Source organism: Pelodiscus sinensis, unplaced genomic scaffold (genome assembly GCF_049634645.1).
Source record: "Pelodiscus sinensis isolate JC-2024 unplaced genomic scaffold, ASM4963464v1 ctg34, whole genome shotgun sequence".
NCBI classification, from domain to species: Eukaryota; Metazoa; Chordata; order Testudines; family Trionychidae; genus Pelodiscus; species Pelodiscus sinensis.
The window spans coordinates 5,845,747-5,872,378 of NW_027465849.1; the positions used below are offsets into that span (position 1 = coordinate 5,845,747).

General features: G+C 61.8%; 1 protein-coding gene across 1 annotated transcript in view; it reads left to right on the forward strand.

The window, feature by feature from the left end:
• The window catches only part of DACT3 (dishevelled binding antagonist of beta catenin 3), a 32,991-nt gene extending 17,437 nt beyond the window's left edge, over positions 1–15,554 (forward strand). The window contains 5 exon segments of the mRNA XM_075915137.1: positions 11,046–11,157; positions 11,460–11,615; positions 12,163–12,938; positions 12,940–13,203; positions 13,205–15,554. Coding sequence (XP_075771252.1) covers positions 11,046–11,157; positions 11,460–11,615; positions 12,163–12,938; positions 12,940–13,203; positions 13,205–13,822 — 1,926 coding nt within the window. The 3' untranslated portion in view covers positions 13,823–15,554.
• The last annotated feature ends 11,078 nt before the right edge of the window (positions 15,555–26,632 follow it).

Sequence of the window (26,632 nt, forward strand, 5' to 3'; positions counted from 1 at the left end):
GGCATTGCATTGTGGCTGTTCTCTGTCCCCGAGAGGCAAGCGAGTGAATCAGAGCAGCCTCCAGGCTGCTCTAAGTTAACACGGGGGGTTGGGGAAGGGCTAGAATATGCCAGGGAGGGGGCCTGTAAGCACCTCCCATCCTTCTTGCCACACAGAGGCTAGCTGGGAAGTGGTCCCCACGATCCTGCGGCAGGCCAGGTGCTGCTCTGACCTGGCCCCGGGCGGCGTGGCATGCGGCGTGGCAGGCAGAGCAGAGACTCATGTGGCAGCTGAGCCCTGCTGATGTGCTGAGCAAGCCCCACGGCCGGCGTCTGGCCCTCAGCCCTGCGGGATGTGTGGCTGCTGCATCTAGCTAACTGAACAGAAATCGACTTTGCCACCCCTTTTTTGTGTTAAGCTTGTCCGGAGCCACGATGGGCGCGGAGTTTTATCCGCCTGGATTCGGCCAAGCCCTGGAAAGTCACGGGATCCATCTGACGGCACTTTTTCCAGTTCGGCTTGGTGCGAGTTCTGCTTAAGCGCCCGGCTCCCCGCGTACCCGGCCGATAACGGCTCTGCCCGGGGTCTGGCTTATGTCTTTGTCTCCTCGGGGCTCCGACATCCAGACGTGCGTTTGAATGCAGCCCCATGCAAACTCGCGTGTCTAGGAGCGGAGCTTGCCAGCTGCAGCGGGGGCTGTAGCCACGGCCCCGAAACAGACTGGGGAGTCGGTGGCGGGGAAGGGGGGGAGGCTGTTGCCTGGTATGTTTCCACTGCCCACGAAGTCCAAGCGCTGAGTCCGGTTTGAGCCCAACCCCCTCCTCTTTCTGTCCACGCACAAACTGCTCTGATGCGATGCAGCAAGCGCTGACCCGGGTCTCACGGCCTTTGTGTTCGTGGGGCACATCGGAGCACGGACTCCGGCTCGCAATGCAGTGTAGACACCCTGTCTGCCAGCCCCATCCTGGACCTGCCAACCAGCTCCCATGCAAGGCCCTGGCTTGCTGGCATTGGAGCAGGGACTTGGATCCCAAGCGAGCTGGGCTGCCCGGCCTGTCTTTCTGGCCAGTGACAGGTGAATGTTATTACCAAGTGGGACAGCTCTTCCCATCCGATGCTCCAGCCGTGTGGGTGGGGCGCTCATGGGGGGAAATGGGAGATTCCAGCTCCATTCCCTGCACCAGGTTCTACCACTCTGCTGGAGAACTGAGACACCCCTGGCTCGTTTTAAAGGGACGGCGTGGGGCGTAATGGGTAGAGCGGGGTGGGGGTGGGGAAGTCGGGACTTTTGGATTCTGTTCCTAGCTCTGGCAGGTCTGAGCAGCGGGGCTGGGAGTCAGGACGCCTGAGTTCCATTCTTTGCTCTGCCGTCAGCGCTCTGATATTAGGCAAGGCCGCATGCCTCAGTTTCCCCTTTTGTAAAACAGAGATAGTGTTAAGCGAGTGGGGCTGGGAATCCGGACTCCTGGTTTCTAGTCATGAGAACGGCCATACTGGGTTTGATCAAGGGTCTGGCTAGCCCATTAGCCTGTCTTCCAACAGTGGAGCGTGCCAGGTGCTTCAAAGGCAATGAACAGAACAAGGCTACCATTGCATCTTACACCCCTTGTTTGTCCAGTCCCAGCTTCTGCCAGTCCGAAGTTTAGGGGCACAGAGGATGGGGTTGTGTCCTTACTTGATCTGTCCTCCCGGAACGTATCTAGTTCTTTTTTGAATCCAGTTATACTTTTGGCCTTCTCTGCGCCCCCAGGCAATGAGTTCCACAGGTTAACGGTGCATTGGCCAGTGGGAGAACAGGGCTTTTGTTTGGTTTAAACTGGCCACCTATTAATTTCCCCTTGTCCTTGAATTCTGTGAAAGGGTAAATAATGCTTCCCTTGGTCCCTTTCCCCTCACCAGTCCTACTCCCCGAGGACGTGAACCTTGCTGTCCCCTATCCAGGGGAGCACCCTGCCTCTGGGCCATTGGCCGTTCCAGGTTGGAGCGCCCTCTCTTCCGCCTTTGCTTGTGTTGTGAGTCATTCCCAAAGATCTCAGTTTGTGCCAGGGCGAAATAAAAGCGAAATTTGAAACCTTGACATTTTCCGTGGAAGGGGATTCGTGCTTTCCGGCCAAACCCAGAGTTACCTCTGTGCACAGCTACCGGCACGGCCTGTCCCCGCTCCAGATAGGTGAGCAAGTCCAGGTCTGGGGGGGAAGGACCTTGATAGTCCTTTTAGCTCATTGAAAAAACACCCGAGAGGCCCCTGGGTCATGGTGCATAAGCATCCACGGAGGAGGGGGGATCTCTGGTGTTAATCTACTACACAAGCCATAAAATGCAATGCTTGGAAATCCAGACTGGACATAAGACTCGAGGTGTGAACGGGAAAAGGGACTAACCTCAGGAGCGACCGAGCGAGGGGCAGGGGTAGATCCTCCACCCCCTGGGGGCTTTATGCCCCTCTAGCTCGACCACAAGATATGGGCTGGGAGGGGTTGGAGCCTGGTTTGCTGGGTCCCCAGCGGGCCCCCGCTCTGGGCCGGGTTATACAAGCCAGGCAGGCTGATCAGAACGATAGCTCCGTCTGGGCTCCTCTGAATCACCGGGGTAGCCCCCCGCCCCCATCACCACTCCCTGCAGAGGTTAATCCCACCCCTCTGATCCCAGATCTCTTCCTTCCCCTTTCTGCACGGAGCCCCGCATACTGCTGGGGTTGTCACTGTTCCTCTGCTTGTCTCACTGTGACTCCGGGGCGCCTCGTTTGACTGTACGCCCCTGCTGCTGGAGGAGGCGCTGCTCTGTAATCTATCCCATACGCTCTCCCTGGCCCGGTCTCTAATTCGGCAGGGGATGGTTCTGCAGAGCGGCGGCGCAGGATGAATGTGGCGGAGTCCCACACCTGGTTCTCATTTGAGCTCTCTTCTGGAGAACTGAACAAGCTGTGTTTAGTTTTAAAGGGGATGGGGTTTAATTGCCGGAGGAGCGGGGAGGCGGTAATTAGGACTCCTTGGTTCTATTCCCAGATCTGGGAGGGGAGTGGGGTCTAGTGGATTAGTCTGGGGGGGGGGGGGTGGGTTGGGAGCTAGGACTTTTAGATTCTATTTCCAGCTCTAAGTAGGGAGTGGGGGGAGTCTAGTGGATCAGAGCAGGTGGGGGTGTGGCCGCCAGGACACCTGGGGTCTATTCCTCGCTCTCTGATTGTAGGGAAAGTCAGCGTGCCTCAGTTTCCCCCTTTGTGAAACCGGGATAGTGCCAGGCCAGGGCGCAGCAAGGGTTAATATGTGTACAGCGTTCTGGAGGTGTGGAGTGCCGCATATGGAATTACATTTGCTGCCTCGCGCTGGCAAGAGGCAAGAAGTGGAACCGATTAGAAGCAGAGCGAAAACAACCCAGCTGTCTTTTCTCAGGGTTCCTGAGCGTGATGAAATGCAGGCGGGAAACGCACCGCCTAAATAGGATCTTTGCAATCTCTAACCTCTAAAGAGATCAGCTCCATTTCCCCCAGGCAGGTTGCCTGCTCCCGCGTGGCAACTAATCTTAGCCACAAAGCCAGGAGGAAAGTAAGTTAGATTTAAATACACACCAGGTCTCTTCAGGCAGTTTTTTTTAAAATGTAGCTTTCTATGATTTTAAAAATCGGGAGGGGAGAGGATTTCATCCAGGGAGCCATATTGATCCTCGCCAATGTTCCCTCTACTTTTTTCCCCCATCTATATGCAGAATAAATGTTGTTATGTGCACCAAGGCTTGTGTGGTGCACCACCCTAGCAGAGTGCACAGCCTAGCAGGGTGCCCTTGAACTGTCCGTATCTAGTAGCAGTAGTAGGTTGTTATCTTGTCTGTGGATCTGCCACTAGAGGGTGGGGGTGAGACACGTACTTTGTTTAAAGGTTTTGCAGCTCTGTGCGGACACCAGAGGGATGTTGAGACTTCTGACCAGTTCTCCTCCTGTCCCATTCCACCTCTCTCTCTCTCTCTCTCTCTCTCTTCCTCCCTACCTGCAGCTCTTCTGTTCCCCCATCCAGCCTCTTCATTCCTCTCCCCTCTACATTCCAGCCTGTCTCCTCTTCTGCGCTGCCTGGCGCCAGCCGGAGGAGCACTCAGGGTGCAGGAGAGACAGTCTCTTTGCTCTTCATTCCGCATCGCTCCCCTAGCATCCGTGGGAGCAATTTCCAGTAGTTCTCCTCAGCCCCTAGCTGGTGCATGTTCAGGTGCTTTGGTTGGCATGTGGGGCAGATTCTCATAGGAATAGCAGACGGCGCAGCCTCACTGCCAGATTTCAGGTACCTTCTCCAAAGCATGGGGATGCTAGAGCTTTTCTACCCATCGGCTGCAAGTTTCTTTCTTTCTTTCTAGACTACAAAGAAAGTCAGAAAAAGAAACACAATTGCATTTCTTTCTTTCTTTCTTTCTTTCTTTCTTTCTTTCTTTCTTTCTTTCTTTCTTTCTTTCTTTCTTTCTTTCTTTCTTTCTTTCTTTCTTTCTTTCTTTCTTTCTTTCTTTCTTTCTTTCTTTCTTTCTTTCTTTCTTTGCTTTTCCGAAATTTGGCACGTCTACACGGTGCCAGATTTTGGAAAAACCCGCTCTTTCGCTCTTCCTCATCCAACGAGGTTTACAAGGATGGCGAAAATGTGTCCGCTTTTCCTAAGCTTTTTTCGGAAAAGCGGACACGTTCCTTGGATGCGGTGTTGCTTTTCCCGGATACCTCTGGTATTCCAGAAAAGCGCTGCACTCTAGATGTAGCTTTTTCTTGCTTGCTTGCCACAGTGCTGTATTTCCCCCAACTTTGTTTTCAAAACCAGCTGACCTGTTTTAGCTGAAACTTTCCCGAAAAATTCAGCCTGACGCCCGGCAGGGAAAAAATTCAACCTGGACAGCTAAAGTTACAAGACAGGCTCTTAAAATGGAAACTGTCAGACAACCTTAACACTTGGCATTCCTGCAAGGGGCACCGATAACACACCATGCACACCACAGAGCAGTCCTCCTGGTCTTTGTCCCACAGAGGGTATCTTCCAGCTCCATCCTTTGCCAGAGGCTGATCGCGGCTGCTGGCTGTTGGATCGGGTTTGGTTGTTCAACCCCATTTTGTGTGTGGATTTGGATGGTTGAAAAGCGCCTGCACCATGTATTACAGAGCTTAGCCGGATTCCAGAAGGGATTAGCTATTTATATGAATAATTTCATCCCACGTGCCCGGATGAAAATGTACAAGGAATATAAATCCGCCTGCTTCGGCAGGTAAGCCCAGGCTATTCCCCTTCTCTGTACCTTGAGCCTGCCTCTGCAGTACCTGGCCCAAGCCAGGGGAAGGTGGGGGGGGGGGGGCTGGGTACGATTGGGCCATGGCTGGAATCTGGTTTGAAAAAACGTGTTCTGGTTTAAAAATCCTTGGTCCGGGAGCTCAGCTGATGCGAATTGGTGTTGCTCCGTTTGTTCTAATTGAGTGACACCTGTTTATACCAACTGGGCAGTGTTGGGGGTGGGGGTCTGGTCTAGACCCTTAGCTGACATTAGTAACTCAAAGACAATATTTTGGTTTTGATCAGGCCCCTTGCAAAAACTTTTTTCCATGCTGTCAGACCAAACAGACTGCCTCTGCAGCGTTACGGCTGCCATTTGAACCCCCAGGATGCCCGGGTTCCCAGCTGTGGGAGGGGAGTGCGGTCTAGTAGATTGGGCAGGGGACAACTGGGAGACAAGATTCCTAGGGTCTCTGCCTGGTTCTTATGGGAACTGGAGTCTAGTGGTTAGAGCAGGAAGGGCTGGGAACCAGGATTCCTGGGTTCTATCCCTGGCTCTGGGAGGAGAGTGGAGTCTAGTGGTTACAGCAGGAGGGCTGCGAGGCAGGATTCCTGGGTTCCTTTCCTGGCTCTGGGAGGAGAGTGGAGTCTAGTGGTTACAGCAGGAGGGCTGCAAGGCAGGATTCCTGGGTTCTATCCCTGGCCCTGGGAGGAGAGTGGAGTCTAGTGGTTACAGCAGGAGGGCTGTGAGGATTCCTGGGTTCCTTTCCTGACTCTGGGAGGAGAGTGGAGTCTAGTGGTTACAGCAGGAGGACTGCGAGGCAGGATTCCTTGCTTCCGTTCCTGGCTCTGGGAGGAGAGTGGAGTCTAGTGGTTACAGCAGGAGGGCTGCGAGGCAGGATTCCTGCCTTCCGTTCCTGGCTTTGGGAGGAGAGTGGAGTCTAGTGGTTACAGCAGGAGGGCTGCGAGGCAGGATTCCTGCCTTCCGTTCCTGGCTTTGGGAGGAGAGTGGAGTCTAGTGGTTACAGCAGGAGGACTGCGAGGCAGGATTCCTTGCTTCCGTTCCTGGCTCTGGGAGGAGAGTGGAGTCTAGTGGTTACAGCAGGAGGGCTGCGAGGCAGGATTCCTGGGTTCTATCCCTGGCTCTGGGAGGAGAGTGGAGTCTAGTGGTTACAGCAGGAGGGCTGCGAGGCAGGATTCCTGGGTTCCTTTTCTGACTCTGGGAGGAGAGTGGAGTCTAGTGGTTACAGCAGGAGGGCTGCGAGGCAGGATTCCTGGGTTCCTTTCCTGACTCTGGGAGGAGAGTGGAGTCTAGTGGTTACAGCAGGAGGGCTGCGAGGCAGGATTCCTTCCTTCCATTCCTGGCTCTGGGAGGAGAGTGGAGTCTAGTGGTTACAGCAGGAGGGCTGCAAGGCAGGATTCCTTGCTTCCATTCCTGGCTCTGGGAGGAAAGTGGAGTCTAGTGGTTACAGCAGGAGGGCTGCGAGGCAGGATTCCTGCCTTCCGTTCCTGGCTCTGGGAGAGTAGCATGATTTAGTGGTTAAACTGTCAAATTTCCAACCTTCACCATACAGCCTGGCGCAGGGCAGGCCTGGAACAACCCAGGAAACTACAGACCAGTCAGTTTAATGTCTGCACCAAGGAAGATAATGGAGCAAGGAATCCATCTGGAAGATAATAAGGTGATAGGGAACAGCCAGCATGGATTTGTAAAGAACAAATCACGTCAAAACAATCTGATAGGAGATCAAGCCTTGTGGATAAGGGAGAAGCGGTGGCTGTGGTATACCTAGACTTTAGTAAGGCATTTCACATGGTCTTGCATGACCTTATCAATAAACTAGGGAAATACAATAGATGGGGCTACTATAAGGTAGGTGCAGAAGTGGCTGAATAACCGTTCTCAGAGTAGTTATTAACGGTTCACAGTCCTGCTGAAAGGGCATAACAAGTGGGGCTCTGCAGGGTTGGTTTTGGGATCAGTTCTGTTCAATATCTTCATCAAGTATTTAGATGTCGGCATAGAGAGTACGATTATTAAGTTTGCAGATGATCCCAAGCTGGAAGGGGTTGCAAGTGTTTTGGAGGAGAGGGTCAAAATTCCAAATGTGGACAAACTAGAGAAATGGTTGGAGGTAAACAGGTTGAAGTTGAATAAGGACAAAGTGCTCTACCTAGGAAGGAACAATCCGTCTCTCACATACAGGATGGGAAGCGACTGTCTAGGAAGGAGTCCTGCCGAAAGGGATCTAAGGGTCATAGTGGACAAGAAGCTAAATATGAGTCAACAGTGTGACGCTGTTGCAAAACAAGCAAACGTGATTCTGGGCTGCATGAACAGGAGTGTTGTGAGCAAGACACGAGAAGTCATTTTTCCTCTCTACTCTGCACTGATTAGGCCTCAGTTGGAGTCTTGTGTCCAGTTCTGGGCACCGCATTTCAGGAAAGATGTGGAGAAATCGGAGAAGCTCCAGAGAAGAGCAGCAAAAACGATGAAAGGTCTAGAACACATGAGCGATGAGGAAAGACTGAAAGAATAGGGCTTGTTTAGTTTAGAAAAGAGAAGACGGAGAGGGGACAGGATAGCGCTTGTCAAGTATCTAAAAGGGTGTCACAAGGAGGAAGGAGAAAAATTGTTCTCCTGGGCCTCTGGGGACAGGACAAGAAGCAAGGGGCTGAAATTGCAGCAAGGGAGGTTGAGGCTGGACATTAGGAAAAACTTCCTCCCTGTCAGGGTGGCGAAACACTGGAATAAATTGCCTGGGGGGTTGTGGAGTCTCCATCACTGGAGATATTTAAGAGCAGGATGGACAGACACCTGTCGGGGATGGTCGAAATGGGGCTTTGTCCTGCCGTGAGGGCAGGGGACGGGACTTGATGGCCTCTTGAGGTCCCTTCCAGTCCTAGGATTCTCAATGACGTCGGACCTGCCTCTGGTAGAGGACAGGTGTAGCAAGCACATGGGTGTTGCTCGCAGATGGTTTCAGCATAGCCCTTACAGGTGTATTTAATGGGGTACCTATGTGCCTTGCCAGCATCCCCTACCATAGCAGGGTACAGTGCCCAGATACCGTGGCGATGGGCACAGAGGTAGCAGGGCAAGAACCTGGTGAGAACAGGGCTGGTGCCACTGGAGGATTTGACAAGGTGGAGAGTCCACTGGCCAAGGACACCGAGGGCAAGTCTCCAAGGCCCGTTATCCATACCTGGGACCGTTAGGTCCTAAAAGGGAGTTCTGGCCTCCTGTGTGGGTGCTGCCCCCTTCTGGAGAGTCTGCGTAACAGCCACCACCTGGCTTCCGGGCCTGCTCTCCCCCCAGCATCTGAGCACGTAAGAAACTTCAGTGTGAGGATCTTCACCAGGCAGGGTAGCTCGACCTAAGGTACAAAGGGGGAAACTGAGGCACAGTGTGTCCAAAGGCTCCCCCCGCCCCATTCCGGGAGGCTGTGGTGGAGCAAGGAATGGCACTCAAGTCCAACGCGTCTCAGTCTGAAGTTGGGGTCCCTAACCACTAGGCCGTCCCCCCCCCCCCCCCCCAGCCTTGCTTCACTACTATGCCGATGCTGAAAGACACAAAGGAAACAAACTCTTGGCTCCACCCCTCCCTGAGTTTTACTGTTTTTTGAGTGGGGGGGGGGGGATTAGGAAATTCACCATATTTACATCCCATGCCTGCTTGAAATGACCAGACCCCACCCATCAGCCTGACCATGGAGGCCTCTGGGAGACCGGCATGGAAACAGGGAAATGGGGGCAAGTATGTGCCAGGGGGACAATACAGAGTTGGGGCTCAGAAAGGGGGGGGGGGGCACGGCCCTTTCCATGGGGGGAATTTATCTGATGTCCCTGAGTGAGAATGCCCTGCAGGGTGGGGGGATGGGCTATGTTTATAGAAGAGGGGGGTGGGTCGGGGGGGGATCAGCATATTTCCTCCCAGACCTTGTCCTCCCCCCCCCCGCTCCGGTGTCTACAGCCCCCTGCATGGTCATGTATTCATTAACCTCATTGTTGTGTTAGGAATAATTGATTCCCCCCCCCCTTTTCCCAGGAGCTGTGATAAATGACCCCCCCAATCCCTGAGCCGAAATTCACCCCAGGCGGAGGGAAGGCAGCTAGGCATGGAGCTGAGATAGTGGGGAAGGGGAGGGGCAGTGTCCAGTGCGAGTCTGGGGGGTTCTCCCCTCCCCGCGGGGAAGGCCAGGCAAAGGGGGGCTCTGCCTTGTGGGGTGGGGGAGACCTTCCATTCGCTCCTCTTCCCCCCGGTTCGTTCTCTCCCGGGCTGGTTTCTCTCCTTTCTTTTGGCCCTGTTCTGTCTGTCTGTCCCTGTGTGCACCCGTCTGTCCCAGCATCCCTCCTATCCGAGTTCTCCGGAGGCGAGGGGGGGGGGGGAAGAGAGGTGGTTTGAAAGCCCCCCACCCCCGAAGGGCCGGGCTAGCACGGGCATGACTGGAGGCGAGGGCCGGTGTGACCGGCCGCGCCGGGTCCGAATGGACCCGTGGCCGGGATGCTGTGCAACGACCCCCGGGTGTTACACTAGTGTGACGGGCTGTGTCGGTGACGCTGGGAGGGTCCTGCCCGTGCTCTCGTCGGCTGTGTGTCCTGCGGCTTCCCAGCTACGGTAATTCCTCATTTAACTCTATACATGCATTTCTGAAAATGTTCGTGCTAAGCGAATACGTTCTATGCGGGGTCAATTTTCCCGTTAAACATAATGGGAAAGGTAGGGGTTGCGTTTCCGGTGGTGGTGGCAAAGTCAATTTTTTGTTGGTGCTGGGTCCTCACCGTCAACATTAGCTATGTAGCAACACAAGTCGCCGCGGTTCGTTAAAACACAACGAGAAAGACGTGAGTGAGCAGAGGAGCGCTGTGGCCACGTGAGTTCATCCACTCGTGCGAATGGCCGCTGTTTTCCCCAACGTCTACGCTGCACGAAATAGTCCACTACTTGATTATTTTCATGTTATTTCGGGGACGGTCGGGTGGTTTGAAAAACGTTCCCTAAAAAAAAAAAAATCGGGCTGTTGCGAAAACGTGTTAAGCGGGCACGTGTTAAACGAGTAATTACTGCATTCGCAAATGGGCGGATGACGGGATGTGGTTAAACGAGGCTTTTCGTGACTTTTTCCCTCCTTGGTCAGTTTTCTGCGCTCTCCTTCCCTTTTATTCCTCTTTCCTGGTCTCCTTTTTCCCTCTTTTCTTCTTTGCTTCCTTCTCTTGGCCTCTCCCCTGCCCCCATCCCAACTGGGTCTGGCTTCCCGCCCCCCCCCACCTCCACCCCTGCGCTCAGCTGCCTCCTGCTTTCTTTGCCTTATAGGGGAGGGAAGAGGCCAGCACCGGTTCTACGGGGCCCCATCTCCTGGCTCCCTGGGCAGCTGTGCTCCCCTTATCTAGGGGTGGGGGATGGGGTATCCTGCTGCTGCCCCCCCCCCCCCCCCGCTTCCCTCCAGCCCTGGAGCTGTCAGCTCCCCACCTGCCCTGGGGTGAGAACCCCCCCCCCTTGTCTCCAGCAGAGTCTGATTGACAGCCCCAAATGGGTCTCATTGTCTCTCCCCTCCCATCTGTCTGGAGGTCAAAGGTCACCCAGCAGACCCTACCCCCCCCCTTCCCCGTGTGGGCCGTCAAAGTTCAACTGAATCTAAACATGGGGGGAGGGGTGCTCCGGGGTCCCTGCCCTACCACGACTGTCGACTGCCGGTGGGGGGCAGTTTGACCCCTGATTTTGGAGGGGTGACATACAGTGGCTTCGGGGGGAGGGGTGTCACTCCCTCCCCCTCCCCCGGCCGCCATGTCCCTGGGGTATCTGTGCCTGGCTAACACCCTGCCCCTCTGTTTCCTTTCCAGGATGCGCTGCCCGGGCTGATGTGGGAGCTGGAGCAGCAAGTGGGGGGGCTGCGGCTGTACCCCGAAAAGGCCTGCGGGGAGGCGGCCGAGACGGACAGCTGGCCCAGCTCCGGTACGGACCGCAGTGCTGAGATGTCTCAGATTGGGGGGGAGTGGGGCGGGAGAAAGGCCGTTGGATCTCCACCCGCGCCCTCCGGTTACCCCTGCAGGGAAACGGCACCCCAAAACTGTTCCTCAAGCTCAGGGCTGCTGCTGCTCCCATCTCTTCTTGCAGGTCCATGGTGCCCCCCATCAGCAGTTCTCTGTCACCTGCCTGTCCCATCGCCCCCCCCCCCCCCATCCCTGAGCCTCCTGCCCCAGTTCTGGGCTGTCTCTTCCCTCCCCCGCCCCGTCTACAGCTGCCCTCTCTTGCAGGTTTCTACGAAGGTGCCTCCTCGGCGGTGGCCTCAGACTCCCCGGCCTCCGGCTTCGGGGACTCCTCCGGCTTCCCCTCCGCCTCCGGCTCCTGCTCCCGCATCGGCCAGGCCGAGTGCCGCGGCAGCTATGCCAGCGAGCGCCCCAAGTCCATGGGTGAGTGGCTGCCTGGCTCCCGAGAGACCGGTGCGGGGCTGGGGTCTCCCAGCTGATTGGAGGCCGGGGGGGCGGGGATATTCAGCCAGACGGAGCTGTGGGTCGGGCCCTGGGGGGGTGAGGAGCCAGATGGGGCAAAGGATCGGGCCTGGGGGGTGCAGGGAGCCAGACAGGGCCAAGGGTTGGGCCCTGTGGATGTGGGGAGCCAGACGGGACCATGGGTCAGGCTCTGGGGGGGGTGGGGGCCAAGTGGGAGGGTCAGGCTCTGGGGGGGCCAGATGATGCCGGTGGGTTGGGACCAGACGGGGCCAGGTTTGGGCCTTGGAGGAACTGGGGCCCAGTTGGGTTGCAGGTTGACCCTGGGGGGACAGGAGGCCGTGGGTCGGGCCCTGGAGGGATGGGGGCCAGACAGAGCTGGCCTGTCTCTGGGCCTGTGTTCGTCCCTGTGACGGAGCCACTGCCCCTCCAGCTGGAGCCTCCGTCCGCAGGTCTGTCCGTCCCTCCGCCCGCGGGTCTGTCCCTCAGTCCGTGTCTCTCTGCCCCACAGGCGAGGTGGGCAGCAGTGCCAAGGACGGCGCCACGCGGGGCATGGTTCCCCGCTCCTACTCAGCCCCCTACGCCAGCGCTCAGGACTACCCCGCCGAGCCGCCCCCCCGCCCGCCGCCCCGGGACAGCCTGGACCCCTTCCTGTACCCCAGCCCCCTCCACGCTGTGGCCATGCAGAACCCGCTGCTCCGGGGCCACCTCTACGACGCCGTCCCCTTCTCGCCGGGCCTGGCCTTCGGGGCGGAGCAGGCCGGGGGGCTGGAGGAGTTCGGGGAGCAGGAGCTGCCGGGTTACCCCGAGGCCTCTCACTGCCACAAGGTGGAGAGCTACATCTCCCGGCTGATCCGCCGGCGCAGCCAGCTGTCGCGTGGCGGCAAGCCCCGGACTAGCCTCAACGCCGAGCCGCCCGCCAAGGGGGTGGCCCGCCAGAACAGCCTCTGCACCAGGCCCTCGGAGCTGCTGCCCCCCCCGGTGGAGCGCAGACCCCCCCCGGCCATGGAGCGGGGCAGCAGCACCCCGTCGCCCTGCGGCTACGAGGGGGGGGCCGGGGTGGCCGCCCGCATCTGGTCGTCCTGGGATGCTGCCGCGGAGAGGACGCTGGCTGCCAAGGGGCCCCCCGAGGGCTACGGAGCTCCCCCCTCCAGCCTCAAGAAGCCCCCCAAGCTGCAGGCGCTGGCCCACCTCCGGCCTGCCCTCTCCATGGAACACTATGAGGAGGGGCTGGGCGAGGAGGGGGCCCCCCCCAGGAACGGCCAGGAACCTGCTTACGAGGAGAGGGGGGGGCCGCGCCCTGGCAGCGTGCGCCGAGGACGGGGCCTGCCAGATGGTGAAGGCCCAGTACATCCCGGCCCAGCAGCCCCCCCGCGCCCAGCAGGCCCACCGCGGCGCCCGAAAGAAGCCCCCGCCCCTCACCAAGGGGCGCTCGGTGGAGCTGTCGCCCGAGCGAGCCCCGGTGACCCCCCGGGAGAGGCCCCGGGCGGCGGCGCTGCCCAAGAAGTGCCGCTTCACGGAGGAAGGGGGGGAGGCGGCCGGGGGGCGCCGGGGGGGGCGCCCGGAAGGGCTCCCCCCGGGGCAAGAAGGCGGCGCGCTCGCAGTCAGAGAACAGCCTGCTGAACAAGCCGGGCGCCTCCGGCCCCAAGTACCACACGGTGGAGCGAGACGAGGGGCCGCTCAAGCCGCCCCGGCCCCGCCGCCCTCCCGCCGGCGCCGCCGGCTACCGCAAGTGGCGCTCGACGGCGGAGATCTCCCAGGAGGAGGCGGGCGGCGGGGAGCCGCGGCGGAGCCGGCGGGCCGGGCGGGGCGCCGCCTCGCCCCCCCGCCACGTGCTCTACGGCTACGCCGGCAGCGACTCGGAGTGCTCGGGCGGCGGGGCCCGGCGGGCGCCCGTGTGCCGGCTGGAGGAGGGGCTGGCCTACGGCGAGAGCGAGTCCAGCCTGAGCGAGGGCGGCTCGCCCACCCTCAGCACCGGCTCCAGCGACACGGACGAGAGCAGCGGCCTGGTGTGGCCCCAGCAGCTCTCGCCCCAGCTGGTGGCCAGCGCCGGGCCAGGCCAGGCCGCCGGGCGGCCCAAGGTCTTCGTCAAGATCAAGGCCTCCCACGCCCTCAAGAAGAAGATCATGCGCTTTCGCTCCGGCTCCCTGAAAGTGATGACGACGGTGTGAGACCCTGGGGTGGGGGGGGGGGCGACGCTGCCCCCCCTTTAAGCCTCCATGCAGCCTGGGAGTGCCCTGACCCACGCTCCGCAAAGCCCCTCCACCCCATACCCCAGTCTACCCTATGCTCAAGGTGTGCCCCCCACCTCCCATGACCTGGGGGGGGGACGACACTGATTTCTCCCTTCCCCCCGTTTCCTCCCTCCAGCTTGACCCTCCCCAAACCTGCTGCAATCCCTCCAGGACCTTTCAGCCCACCCCCAACCAACCCTAGTCTTGGGGTCCCCCATAATCCCTGTTTCACCCCCCCCAAACTGACCTGGCCCTCCCCAGATCTATGCACCCCCCAGGCTGGCGGCATCCCCTGACCCATTCTCCTCCCCTCGCCTGGGGCTGTCTCGGTCTTTACTCCCCCTCCTGTTTTGTGAGGGACACGTCACCCCCTCACCTGCCCTCCCTTGGGTCTCCGCTGGCCTCTTTTCCTGCTGTTCCAGTCCTCCTAGCACTGCCAGTTTTGGTTGGATGCCTGCAGGTTTCACCTCAGGCTGTGATCTTTGATTTAAAGATTCCTCTTTGATGCCTGGAGGCTCAAGGCCAGTCCTGTAGGGCTGGTAACTCTGTCTCCTCCCCCTCTGCCCCAGATCTTTCTCCCCCTCCTCTCAAGCTCCCGTACTTGGGCCCAACCTCCCTCGCCCCCTCCCCAGCTCTGCTGCAGCTGAGGTCCCATGACATGAGGCTGGTGCATCCAAGCCCCCAGATTTAAGTTTAGCACAGGAGCAAGATGCCCCCGTTCTCCCGCAGGCTGCATGAGCAGGGGGAACCCTTGACGGGTCAAGGGGCGCTGGCTGCCGAGGGGGTTTCAGTGGCAGGGAGCTGGTGCTAAAATGAACGGGGGTGGGAATCGGAGGGGAGGGGCACTGCATTCTGCTCTGGTTTCCCTTCGCTACGTGTCCCCTTCCTGGTGCATGACCCCGCGGGCGAGAGCCCCCGTGCCACTCCCACGGCTGAGCCAGGTGAAATCATGGCACCGAGGAACTGGGGCGCGAGGGGGAGAACCCCCGTGCGAAACGCCTCGGTGAAACCAGGGCACTAGTGAAATGGGGGTGCTAGAGGGATGTCCCCGTGCTGGGAGGTCGTGGCACGGATGCCAGCATGTCTGAACACACCCAGGGTGACACCGTAGGAACTAGGGAGCTGGCACAAGCCAGGGATTGGGCACGACCACAGTAACCGTGCTCCACCAGTGTTCAGCACCTTGCAGGTGTTGCTGGGATCAGTCCCTGTCATCTGGGTTACCCGGACCTGCCTCTCCCTGCGGCTGTGGGTCATGCCCCATGGACCCGCTCGAGGGCTAGACGGGAGGGTCCCCATCGGGCCCTGTCCCGGCAGAGGTAACGTTTCCTCTCTGTGCCAGGGAGGGGTGGGAGCCCAGAGCCAGCTACTAAACCAACCCAGCCTGTTCTGAAATAGACACCTGGACCTGCTACAGCGTAATTCACTCACCAGCAGGACCCCGCTTGTATCACACCCTGGCTGCACCTCCCCGCCTCAAGGGGTCCGCACTTCCATTTTTAAATGGACGTATTTATTATTCTCCTCTGGAGTCCGCGCTGTACATAGGGAGCTCCCTGGAATGTGTGGCAAAGCCGCCCGCCAGTCTTGTATTTCTATATATAATTCTCCCTGCATCCCCCCCCCCTTTTTGTAAATAAAAATCAGTGTTATTTGTGGAAGTGCTGATTAACAGGCGGGGGCAGGGATAAAAGCGCACACAAAGCTAAGGGGGGTGGGTGGCGGAGCAGCAATGTTCATGATGGTAACACAGAGCCCCAGTGGGGATCAGGGCCCCGTCGGGCCGGGCGCCGCCCAGACACACAGTGACCGAGATCAGGGCCCGTTGGGCCGGGCGCCGCCCAGACACACAGTGACCGAGATCAGGGCCCGTTGGGCCGGGCGCCGCCCAGACACACAGTGACCGAGATCAGGGCCCCGTCGGGCCGGGCGCCGCCCAGACACACAGCGACCGAGATCAGGGCCCGTCGGGCCGGGCGCCGCCCAGACACACAGTGACCGAGATCAGGGCCCATCGGGCCGGGCGCTGCCCAGACACACAGTGACCGAGATCAGGGCCCATCGGGCCGGGCGCCGCCCAGACACACAGCGACCGAGATCAGGGCCCCGTCGGGCTGGGCGCCGCCCAGACACACAGTGACCGAGATCAGGGCCCATCGGGCCGGGCGCTGCCCAGACACACAGTGACCGAGATCAGGGCCCATCGGGCCGGGCGCCGCCCAGACACACAGTGACCGAGATCAGGGCCCCGTCGGGCCGGGCGCCGCCCAGACACACAGTGACCGAGATCAGGGCCCCGTCGGGCCGGGCGCTGCCCAGACACACAGTGACCGAGATCAGGGCCCCGTCGGGCCGGGTGCCGCCCAGACACACAGTGACCGAGATCAGGGCCCGTCGGGCCGGGCGCCGCCCAGACACACAGTGACCGAGATCAGGGCCCCGTCGGGCCGGGCGCCGCCCAGACACACAGTGACCGAGATCGGGCCCCGTCGGGCCGGGCGCCGCCCAGACACACAGTGACCGAGATCAGGGCCCGTCGGGCCGGGCGCCGCCCAGACACACAGTGACCGAGATCAGGGCCCGTCGGGCCGGGCGCCCAGACACACAGTGACCGAGATCGGGGCCCGTTGAGCCGGGGGCCGCCCAGACACACAGTGACCGAGATCAGGGCCCCGTCGGGCCGGGCGCCGCCCAGACACACAGTGACCGAGATCGGGGCCCGTTGAGCCGGGGGCCGCCCAGACACACAGTGACCGAGATCGGGGCCCGTTGAGCCGGGGGCCGCCCAGACACACAGTGACCGAGATCAGGGCCCCGTCGGGCCGGGTGCCGCCCAGACACACAGTGACCGAGATCAGGGCCCCGTCGGGCCGGGCGCCGCCCAGACACACAGTGACCGAGATCGGGGCCCGTCGGGCCGGGCGCCGCCCAGACACACAGTGACCGAGATCAGGGCCCCGTCGGGCCGGGCGCCGCCCAGACACACAGCGACCGAGATCAGGGCCCCGTCGGGCCGGGCGCCGCCCAGACACACAGCGACCGAGATCAGGGCCCATCGGGCCGGGCGCCGCCCAGACACACAGTGACCGAGATCAGGGCCCCGTCGGGCCGGGCGCCGCCCAGACACACAGCGACCGAGATCAGGGCCCATCGGGCCGGGCGCCGCCCAGACACACAGTGACCGAGATCAGGGCCCCGTCGGGCCGGGCGCCGCCCAGACACACAGCGACCGAGATCAGGGCCCATCGGGCCGGGCGCCGCCCAGACACACAGTGACCGAGATCAGGGCCCCGTCGGGCCGGGCGCCGCCCAGACACACAGTGACCGAGATCAGGGCCCGTCGGGCCGGGCGCCGCCCAGACACACAGTGACCGAGATCAGGGCCCGTCGGGCCGGGCGCCCAGACACACAGTGACCGAGATCAGGGCCCCGTCGGGCCGGGCGCCGCCCAGACACACAGTGACCGAGATCAGGGCCCGTCGGGCCGGGCGCCGCCCAGACACACAGTGACCGAGATCAGGGCCCCGTCGGGCCGGGCGCCGCCCAGACACACAGTGACCGAGATCAGGGCCCGTCGGGCCGGGCGCCGCCCAGACACACAGTGACCGAGATCAGGGCCCCGTCGGGCCGGGCGCCCAGACACACAGTGACCGAGATCAGGGCCCCATCGGGCCGGGCGCCGCCCAGACACACAGTGACCGAGATCAGGGCCCGTCGGGCCGGGCGCCGCCCAGACACACAGTGACCGAGATCAGGGCCCCGTCGGGCCGGGCGCCGCCCAGACACACAGTGACCGAGATCAGGTCCCGTCGGGCCGGGCGCCGCCCAGACACACAGTGACCGAGATCGGGGCCCGTTCGGCTGGGCGCTGCGCAGATCCAATAACTGAGATTAAGACCCCTCCCATTGCAATGCGCGGCAAACGTGGCTTTTGGTGCGGCATGGGATGTGTGGTGCTACACGCCCTGGTCTGTCCGGGGGAAGCAGACCCCCAAACCTTAGGCTGGGTCAGCTGTAGCACCTCCACTCCCCCATGCCCTAAGCCTGACTGTGGCTGCAGACCTAGTGGATCAATCCCTGGCACTTTAATCGCTTCCGTGCCTGGCCTCATCCCACCGCTCACCCCACGAGTGCCTTTGGAGGTTGACTCCCGTCTGCAGGCATGTCCATGGCTGCTGTTAGAAAGGCCCGGCCCAGAGCCCTTTATGAAAACCAGATGCTCGAAGCCGTCAGGAAAAGGTTCCTGCCTTCCAAATTCTTTCCCTCGGCCCCAGGAACGCGGCGGGCCAGGGCCCCCTCCCCCCGGCCCTTTCTCAGCTGAATTATGACGAGCTGCGGACAACACAGTCTCCTCCTCCAGCCGCGCTTGGAAGCCGCCGCGCCGAGCCGCTTTGGCTCCCTGCCCCCCTCCGCCCCAGCCGTGCAGATGGTCTCGGCTCCCCCACCCCGGCCTGGGCGGCTGTCTCCTCCCCCCCAAAACCTGGGCTTTGGAGCTCTCTGCGCCCCCCTACAGCGATGCACTTTCTCTCCTGCTCCTGGTCCCCCCCACACTTGTGGGGCTGAGTCCTCTCCCTGGGTACCCCAAGGCTGTGTTCGCTGCACCCCAAAACCTGCCCCACTGCGCCCCTCCCCCTTCCAGCCCTGAGCGGCCGGATCTCTTCCCTCTCCCGCTCTGCCTGGTGGGTAGGGGACACCCCCACATTCTGAGGTGGAAGGAGCCGACCCCCTCTCGGGGTGGCCCATCTCCTCGCATGGGCAAGGGGAAGCGGGGGGGAGGGGGCCGGGGGTAGCCAGGCAATGGGGGGAGGATGGGATCACACCCTTTCCTTTGTACCCTCTGCAAATCGCACTGAAAGGGGGGGGGCTGGAGGCTGTGAGGTGGGTCATGGGCTATGGTGGGGCGGGATGTGACTAGGTTGGGCTCCCCCAAAGGGTGGGGTGGGTGTTTGTGGGGGCGGGGGTGTAGGAGGGTGGGGGCTGTTGGGACGTTGAGGCGGGGGCTGGACTGTGGAAGGGGGTGGGTTGGGCTCTGGGAGAGGCCGGGGGGGCTGGGCTCTGCTGTGTCATGGCGGCTGTGGCGGGCTGGGCTCTGACGGGTTTGGGGGTCCTGGACGGAGTGCTCTGCTATGTGGTGGGGGTTGTTGGGGGGGGGGGGGCTGGGCTCGGCTGTGTCAGAGGTGTTGGGGGGCTGGGCTGTGGTGGAGGGGTTAGTTGGGCTGTAGTGGGGGGCTGGGTTCTGCTGTGGGAGGTGTTGGGGGGCTGGGCTGTGGTGGAGGGGTTAGTTGGGCTGTAGTGGGGGGCTGGGTTCTGCTGTGGGGGGTGTTGGGGGGCTGGGCTGTGGTGGAGGGGTTAGTTGGGCTGTAGTGGGGGGCTGGGTTCTGCTGTGGGAGGTGTTGGGGGGCTGGGCTGTGGTGGAGGGGTTAGTTGGGCTGTAGTGGGGGGCTGGGTTCTGCTGTGGGAGGTGTTGGGGGGCTGGGCTGCGGTGGAGAGGTCAGTTGGGTTGTAGTGGGGGGCTGGGCTCTGCTGTGGGGGGGTGTTGCAGGGGATGGGCTGTGGGGAGAGGTGCTAAGATCTGGCAGAGGGGGTCGGGGACCCCCAGCTGTGTTGGGGGGCTGGACTGGGGGTTGGCTCTGCTGTGGGGGCGATGTGGGGGGGGGCCGGGCTGGGGGTTGGCTCTGCTGTGGGGGCGATGTGGGGGGGGCTGGGCTGGGGGTTGGCTCTGCTGTGGGGGTGATGTGGCGGGGGGCGGGGGTTGGCTGTGCTGTGGGGTCGATGTGGGGGCGATGTGGGGGGGGGTTGGCTGTGCTGTGGGGGTGATGTGGGGGCGATGTGGGGGGGGCCGGGCTGGGGGTTGGCTCTGCTGTGGGGTGATGTGGCGGGGGGCGGGGGTTGGCTGTGCTGTGGGGGCGATGTGGGGGGGGCGGAGGTTGGCTGTGCTGTGGGGGTGATGTGGGGGGGTGGCCGGGCTGGGGGTTGGCTCTGCTGTGGGGTGATGTGGTGGGGGGCGGGGGTTGGCTCTGCTGTGGGGGCGATGTGGGGGGGCGGGGTTGGCTGTGCTGTGGGGGCGATGTGGGGGCGATGTGGGGGGGCGGGGTTGGCTGTGCTGTGGGGGCGATGTGGGGGGGCGGGGTTGGCTGTGCTGTGGGGGCAATGTGGGGGGGTGGGGGTTGGCTCTGCTGTGGGGGCGATGTGGGGGGGCGGGGTTGGCTGTGCTGTGGGGGCGATGTTGGGGGGCGGGGGTTGGCTGTGCTGGGGGGGCGATGTGGGGGGGCGGAGGTTGGCAATGTTGGGGGGCCGGGCTGTGGCGGAGGGGCGGAGGGGCGGTGGGGAGGGGATGGCTGCTCTGGCTGCCGAGGGGCCGGCCTGCGCTGCGCTGCGCTGGGCTCTAACGCCTGCCAGATGGGAGACAGTGGCTCTTTCATGGCCTGCCCCGAGCCAAACCCACCGGCCGCTGGGGCTGTTTGCTTTGTGCTGAGGGGGGAGGCACCACGGGCCTGTGTGACCCACGATCACCCCCCCCTTCGCCCAGCAGGGAGGGGCTGTGCATGGGGAGCAGGCTGCCCCATTCATAGGCACCAGATGCCTCAATCCCAAGGCCAGAGGGCGGCCGGCTCGCCTGAGCCCCCGTGCAGCACAGATCGGTGCCGAAACCCTGTAAAACAGCCACACCAGATCTATGGCCCAGCCGGGCCCCAGCCCTCGCGAGAGGGTCTGCGGGGGCCGCCGGGCCATTGCAGGGTTCTCCATGCCGCAGGGGTGGGAGTCCTTGGGGGGAGACAGGAGGGCAGTGTCCGGACAGCAGAGCTTGGAGCTGGTGAGGCTGCAGTGCTGCGAGCTTCCTCTGGGAGGTGCCATCTGGGGAGCATGGTGCTGCGAGCTTCCTCAGGAGAGTGCCAGCTGGGGAACAGGGTGCTGTGAGCTTCCCCTGGGAGGTGCCGGCTGGGGAGCATGGTGCTGCGAGCTTCCTCAGGAGAGTGCCAGCTGGGGCACAGGGTGTTGTGAGCTTCCCCTGGGAGGTGCCGGCTGGGGAGTGCCGTGCTGCAAGCCTCCTCGGGGAGGTGCTGTGACTGGTGCTGTGAGCTTCCTTCGGGCAGTGCCGGCTGGAGACTGTGGTGCTGCGAGCTTCTTTACAGCAGTGCCGCAGCACTGGATGCAGGCAGAAGAGAGCGAGGCGGGGCTTTTGCCAACGCGGGGCAGGGGGCAAAGCAGAGGGCGAGCCACGCTGGGCTTGAGAGGTGTTAGCAGGCCCAAGGCCAGCCCCTACAGCTCTCGTTCCAGCAATTCCCCTGCACTGACTCCCCCCCCCCCCCCCGCCCTCGGCTGCCAGCAGGAGCCGGGCCCAGCTCCCCGCGAGTTGCTAAACTGCAGGGAACATGAAGCCTGAGTCAGGCAGCACCTTCCCACGGAGCCGCTAAAAATACCTCGCAGGCGGCTCTGCCAGACACCCCCACCCCAGATTGCTGCCGGAGCCGGCTGGGCACCCCCTCCCCCCGCCGGCAAAGGGGCAACTGCCTTGGGTCCTGCTCAGAGGCAGCAGCCACTCCCCCCCCCCCCCGCTTTGCTCCTACCCCTCTGGGGCAGGCTGCTGGCCCCAGGCCCTGCTCCCTGCACTTGGAGGGCGCGCGACAGTTAACTCCACGTGTGCGTCTCACTCGAGCTCGGCCCAGTCCCCTGCGTCAGAACAGCCTTGGGGTGCACCCTCCATGGACCTGGGGGGCAGGGAATAGCCATTGCACAGTGCCCCCTGGCCACGTCCCCGATCTGCCCCCTATGACCCGGGGGGCAGAGAACAACCTCGGGGCAATGTGCTCCCGCTAGTCCCCGAGCCGCCCCCTTTGCCATGCTTTGGGAGTCAGCTCTAGCGTGACTAGAGGCCCCCTGTGTATGGGGGGGGGGATGGGGCATCAGGAGTGGGGGGAGAGCCTCAAGGGGCTGTTTCCAGCACAGAGGGGCCTGAAAATCAGGCCTGACCCCCCCCCCAGGCGCCTTCCCATCCACCCGCTTGCATCGCCCACCACGGCTGTGCTGCGCACTCCTCCAGGGCGGTGCCCTAAGGTGCTGTGCTCCTGCCTTCAGGCACCCTGCCTCCCCCACCGCAGGGGCCACCCTACAGACGGACCCCCCCCCCAGCAAGGAGCCAAGGTCCCATCCGGACTCCTTGACGCATGCCCATTGCGCTGGGCCTGAGCACGCAGGGACCTGCGAGTGGAGGGTTAAGTTGGGATGGAGGCAGGGACCAGCAGGGGGGACGGGCACTTGGTGCCCTGCGGGGGACGGGGGATGGGGGATGATCTGCCTCCTTCCCCTGGCACCATGGGGTGGAGGGCAGGAAGTAATCGATCCGTTTGGATAATGAGTCACCCTGGGAAAAAACTGGCCAGTGTGGCAGCAGAAGGAGAGGGAGGAGAGAGAATTAATTAGCAGCATCATGGGGCCAATTAATTAGTCCGGGCCACGGGGAGTAATTAGATGGGAGCTGCACACTGCACTGATGGACCCGAGCGGTAGAACAGCTTGGCCTGGGGGCTGGGTGAGCCAGGCTGGGGAAACGGGGTAAAAGCAACCCAATCTAAGGGGTTGTGGATTCTGGGGCAGTGCCACAAAAGAGGGACACCTAGCAGGAGCCCCTGGTGGGAGAGTCCAATGTTGTGAACTTCCCCAGAGCAGTGCCCTGTCAACACCTCCCCAGGAACCCCAGTGCTGTGAGGTTCCCCTCCCCAGTGCCTGGCCATCACGGGGGCTGCTGCTGGGGTGTCTGAAGGTGGCGGGTGGGGGGGGGGGCTGTAGGACTATCCACTGACATTCCACCCCCACTCTCTTCCCATCCCCACTGGTCTTCTGCAGCCAGGGCAGGGCTGGCTGGAATCTAAGGGAGGATCTCTAGGGAGGACGTGTGGTTCCGTCCCTCACGCCATCCTGCCGCCTCCGAGCTGGCTCGTCCTGCCTCTTTCCCCCAAAGAGCTCCGGGGAAAGCCCCCCCCCCAACCCCCCCACCTGGCCAGAGGAGATGCAAGTGGACACTGCTTTCCCACAATGCACTGGTGCCCAGGATGGGGCTGAGTAGCTCAAGTGGGGTGCATTTGCTGGTTCCTCCTGCCAGTGCCCCAGAAGCATCCCGTGAGTCCCAGGTTGGTTCAGACTCACCCATGGGTGCAGGGAGAGGGAGGTTATGGTAGGACCCTGAGGTGAGCTAATCCGGGGGCCGGGAGGAGTGTCTCTCTAGATCCCACCTGGCCGAACCCACTCAGCCCCCGCCCCCGTCCGTGCAGTGACTAGGACCAGACTAGAAATCAGCGATGCTGAGAAAATCTGGGGGCCTGGGCAGGGGTGGTGGAAAGCCCTGTCTGAACAGCCCTCCTCAGAGGTGGCCGCATCTCAGTGGTGGGTAAAAAAAAATCCCGGTATGAAAATCCCCCGCATCCCACATCACTGGGCAGAAGGTCTCTGTGGAAACAGCAGCCACACACCACCGTAGAGACAACGGCATCTCAGTGCTGGGCGACTATTCCTGTATAAAGTACCCCTGCAGCCTATGCCAGCAAGGGATTTTTGTCTAAAGAGCTGCTGCGCCCCACCCCAGAGGTGGCTGCATCTCAGCACTGGGTGCATTGTTCTCGAAAAGCACACCAGGGAGAGGCCCTGTCGAAACCTTCCTCTGTCTCGTGCCCGGTTCCTTCTCCTCCCTCCCCTCTCCCACTATCGGGCCCGGATCTTAATGAAGCGATCCCACACCCCGGCATTCCCACCCCTCGCTTTTTCCGGGATCAGAACTGGCTGGTGCCGTTGCCATGGCGACCTGCCGCCGGGGAAGTGGGGATTAGGTTAACCCTTCCGCCGGCTCCTGCCTCGCCAGCCCTCCTGGCAAAGAAGTCCCGGGAAAGCAAAGCCGCCTCCCTGCGGGGCCCGTCTACACTAAGCCAAGCTAGGTTGCAACAGTGCGTCATGCGGGGCGGCAGTATTGGGTCCACCCTGCAAGGATGGGGCCTCTGCTCCAGTTAAGCCCAGCCCTGGATGCAGCAGCAGCAGGGGTAGGAAGCAACGTGTGCGGCAGCTGGTCCAACTCTTCAGTGCACTGCGCTGCACCTGAGAATTACCCATCATGCCTTGCTTCCGGCAGTGGGATTGGCAGATACCAAACATGATGGGGAAAAAATTGGTTGAGCAAAAAAAAAAAGGACCAGAGTTGTTGAGCAAAAAAAAACCAGGGGGCCACCTGGCACTGCTCACACCAGGAAAGCCTGGATTTGCACCACCTTCTAGCAACTGCTCCGGGAGTGCACGAGGCGTGGTCCTCTCACGCCAATGAGAGATACAGCCCTGATGGTCCCGGGTTCAAATGCTGGGGAGATGGGCTGTCCCAGAATGCAGCAGGGTGCAGGGCACCATGAGGCTGAAATCACTCTGTGCAGCCGTCATGGCTGACCTCCCCCACACCTTCCCTTTCTCAGGCTGAGCCACCCTGGGAACTTACATCGGCAGAGCTGCGTCTCTTCCAGGTAAGAAAAAACACCCATCCTTGGGGGACGTAGCTGGCCCGGCCTCAGCCCTGGAGAAATGTTTGCAGCCAATCTCGGAAAAATGCTGCTTGCTCGCAAGGTTCAATATTGGGACCAGCCTTCTGCAGGGAGGAAGCGGATGCTGTGTGTGTCCTAGACCTTTCACTGCTGGGGTGGAGTTTCTCAGCTTCGAGTGATCTGGGCTGATGGAGGTGGAGGATTTGGGTTTATCTCTGCGGCTGCTGGGCAGGGTTAGGAGAAGATGGCTATTCAACGAAACGATGAGTGAGGAATCGCTTTACATAGCGTGGAGGTGCAGCTGCCTCTGGGGTGGGGCCTGGCAGCCGTTTATACAGAACCGCTCACCCTGCATTGAATTACTATCTGCACGTATAACCCTCGCCAGGTGCTGAGATGCAGCCACCTCTGGGGTGGCACGCAGCAGGCATAGCCCTTGCTGAGTACTGAATTCCCGCCCCTCCGGCCCCCGGAGGACATGCTATCAGCGAACAGTCCCATGGATATGGGGGGTGCATGTGGGAGCTGGTCCCCTGACAGCGCTGGTCCCACCGTGCCCATTCGCCCTCATTCTAGCCATTTAGCCCTGTTGCCCCCCCCCCCCGACCTCCCATCCCTCCTCCCTGCCATGTGGGTCTTTTAATGGCCTTGATTCCCCCCCCCCCCCCCCACCAGCTGGCCTGGAAGCCCTGAACGTGGGGCCTGCCGATTCCAGTGTTCATGCTTGTTCTTTTCCCCTCCCCCATCCCCCACCCCCCTTCCCAGGCTAGAACCCTTCCACATGCGGAGCTGGGATTTGCTGGGGCTAATTGTAACCCCCCCAGGGCCTTCCTGCTGGAACTCAGAGCCCCGAGAGCCCCCGCCTCCCCCGTTACACAGGGGCGGGGGGCACATGTGTCCCAATCAGATCAGAGCCCTCTGTGAGGTCCCAACTGCCCGGCACAGCCCGGGGGGAGGGCGGATCTCTTGCCCCCACCTCCCCACGCTGCGTGTGCCACGGTCACGCTTGCCGTGGTACACGTGGGCACGCCGTGGCCAGGCCATGTGCCTGCAGTCACAGCCATTGGGCCCGGAGCCCTCCCGCAGGCCACGGCCCCACGCACACGGCTGCCATGGAGCGGGTCTGCAACAGGAGGACACCTAGCGTCCCCCCTCCTCCCGCCAAGCCGCCCCCCCACCCGGTGTCTGGCAGCTCTGGCTCTGGGGCGCGTCCCCATCCCCTGTCCTTTGGTGCCCTCCTGTGGGCAAGGCCAGTGCCGCACTTGGGGACCCCGGCGCAGAAAGCAGAGGGGAGACTGGGGCGCCCTGCCCGGGCCTGGGCCAGTCAAAGCAAAGTCACGGCACGGCACAGAGAATCGGGGGCCCGGGCCAACAGAGAATCGGGGGGCAGGGTCCCGGGGGGGTCTGGGTAATGGCATGAGACTGGAAAGGTCTGGTTGCTCCCCCACCATCCTGTCCAAGTGCAGCTGCCCCCTTCCCGTCTCGGGACCCCTTCTGACCCATGGGCAGGAGCCTTCCTAGTGCCATGTGGAGTCATAAGGCCTGGAGCCTTTTGGGCTGCTGAGGGCAAAGGGGACACGAGCCATGAGACACCCACTTCCAGCCAGCCTGGGCTGCAGCCGGGCAGCCATTCCCCCGGCCCTGGGGCTGGCGAGACCCCGGGGGAGTCGGGCACAGGCCACTCCCCAGCGATAGAGAGGCCACCCCCAGAATCCTCATTCTGTGTGCGTCAGTGGGGAAGGCTCTGGGGGTGTGCGTGTGTGCACACGTGCACGAAGGCTCCCGTGTATGGCTGTCCTGTTGCACTAGTGTGTGTCGATCTGTCCGGTGTGGGTGTCGTGTGTGCACACGTGCACGAAGGCTCCCGTGCACGGCTGTCCCGTTGCACTAGTGTGTGTCCATCTGTCCAGTGTGGGTGTCGTGTGTGCACACGTGCACGAAGGCTCCCGTGCACGGCTGTCCCGTTGCACTAGTGTGTGTCCATCTGTCCAGTGTGGGTGTCGTGTGTGCACACGTGCACGAAGGCTCCCGTGCACGGCTGTCCCGTTGCACTAGTGTGTGTCCATCTGTCCGGTGTGGGTGTCGTGTGTGCCTGTGTGTGCACGGTGGTGCCGGTCCGTCTGTCTGTCCCTGCAGCTGCCCGACACGGTGGCTCTCAAGGGGCCAGGAGGCGTGTGCGTCTTTGCGCTTGGGTCCGTGCGTCCGCAGGGCCAGGCGTGTGCACCCACGTGTC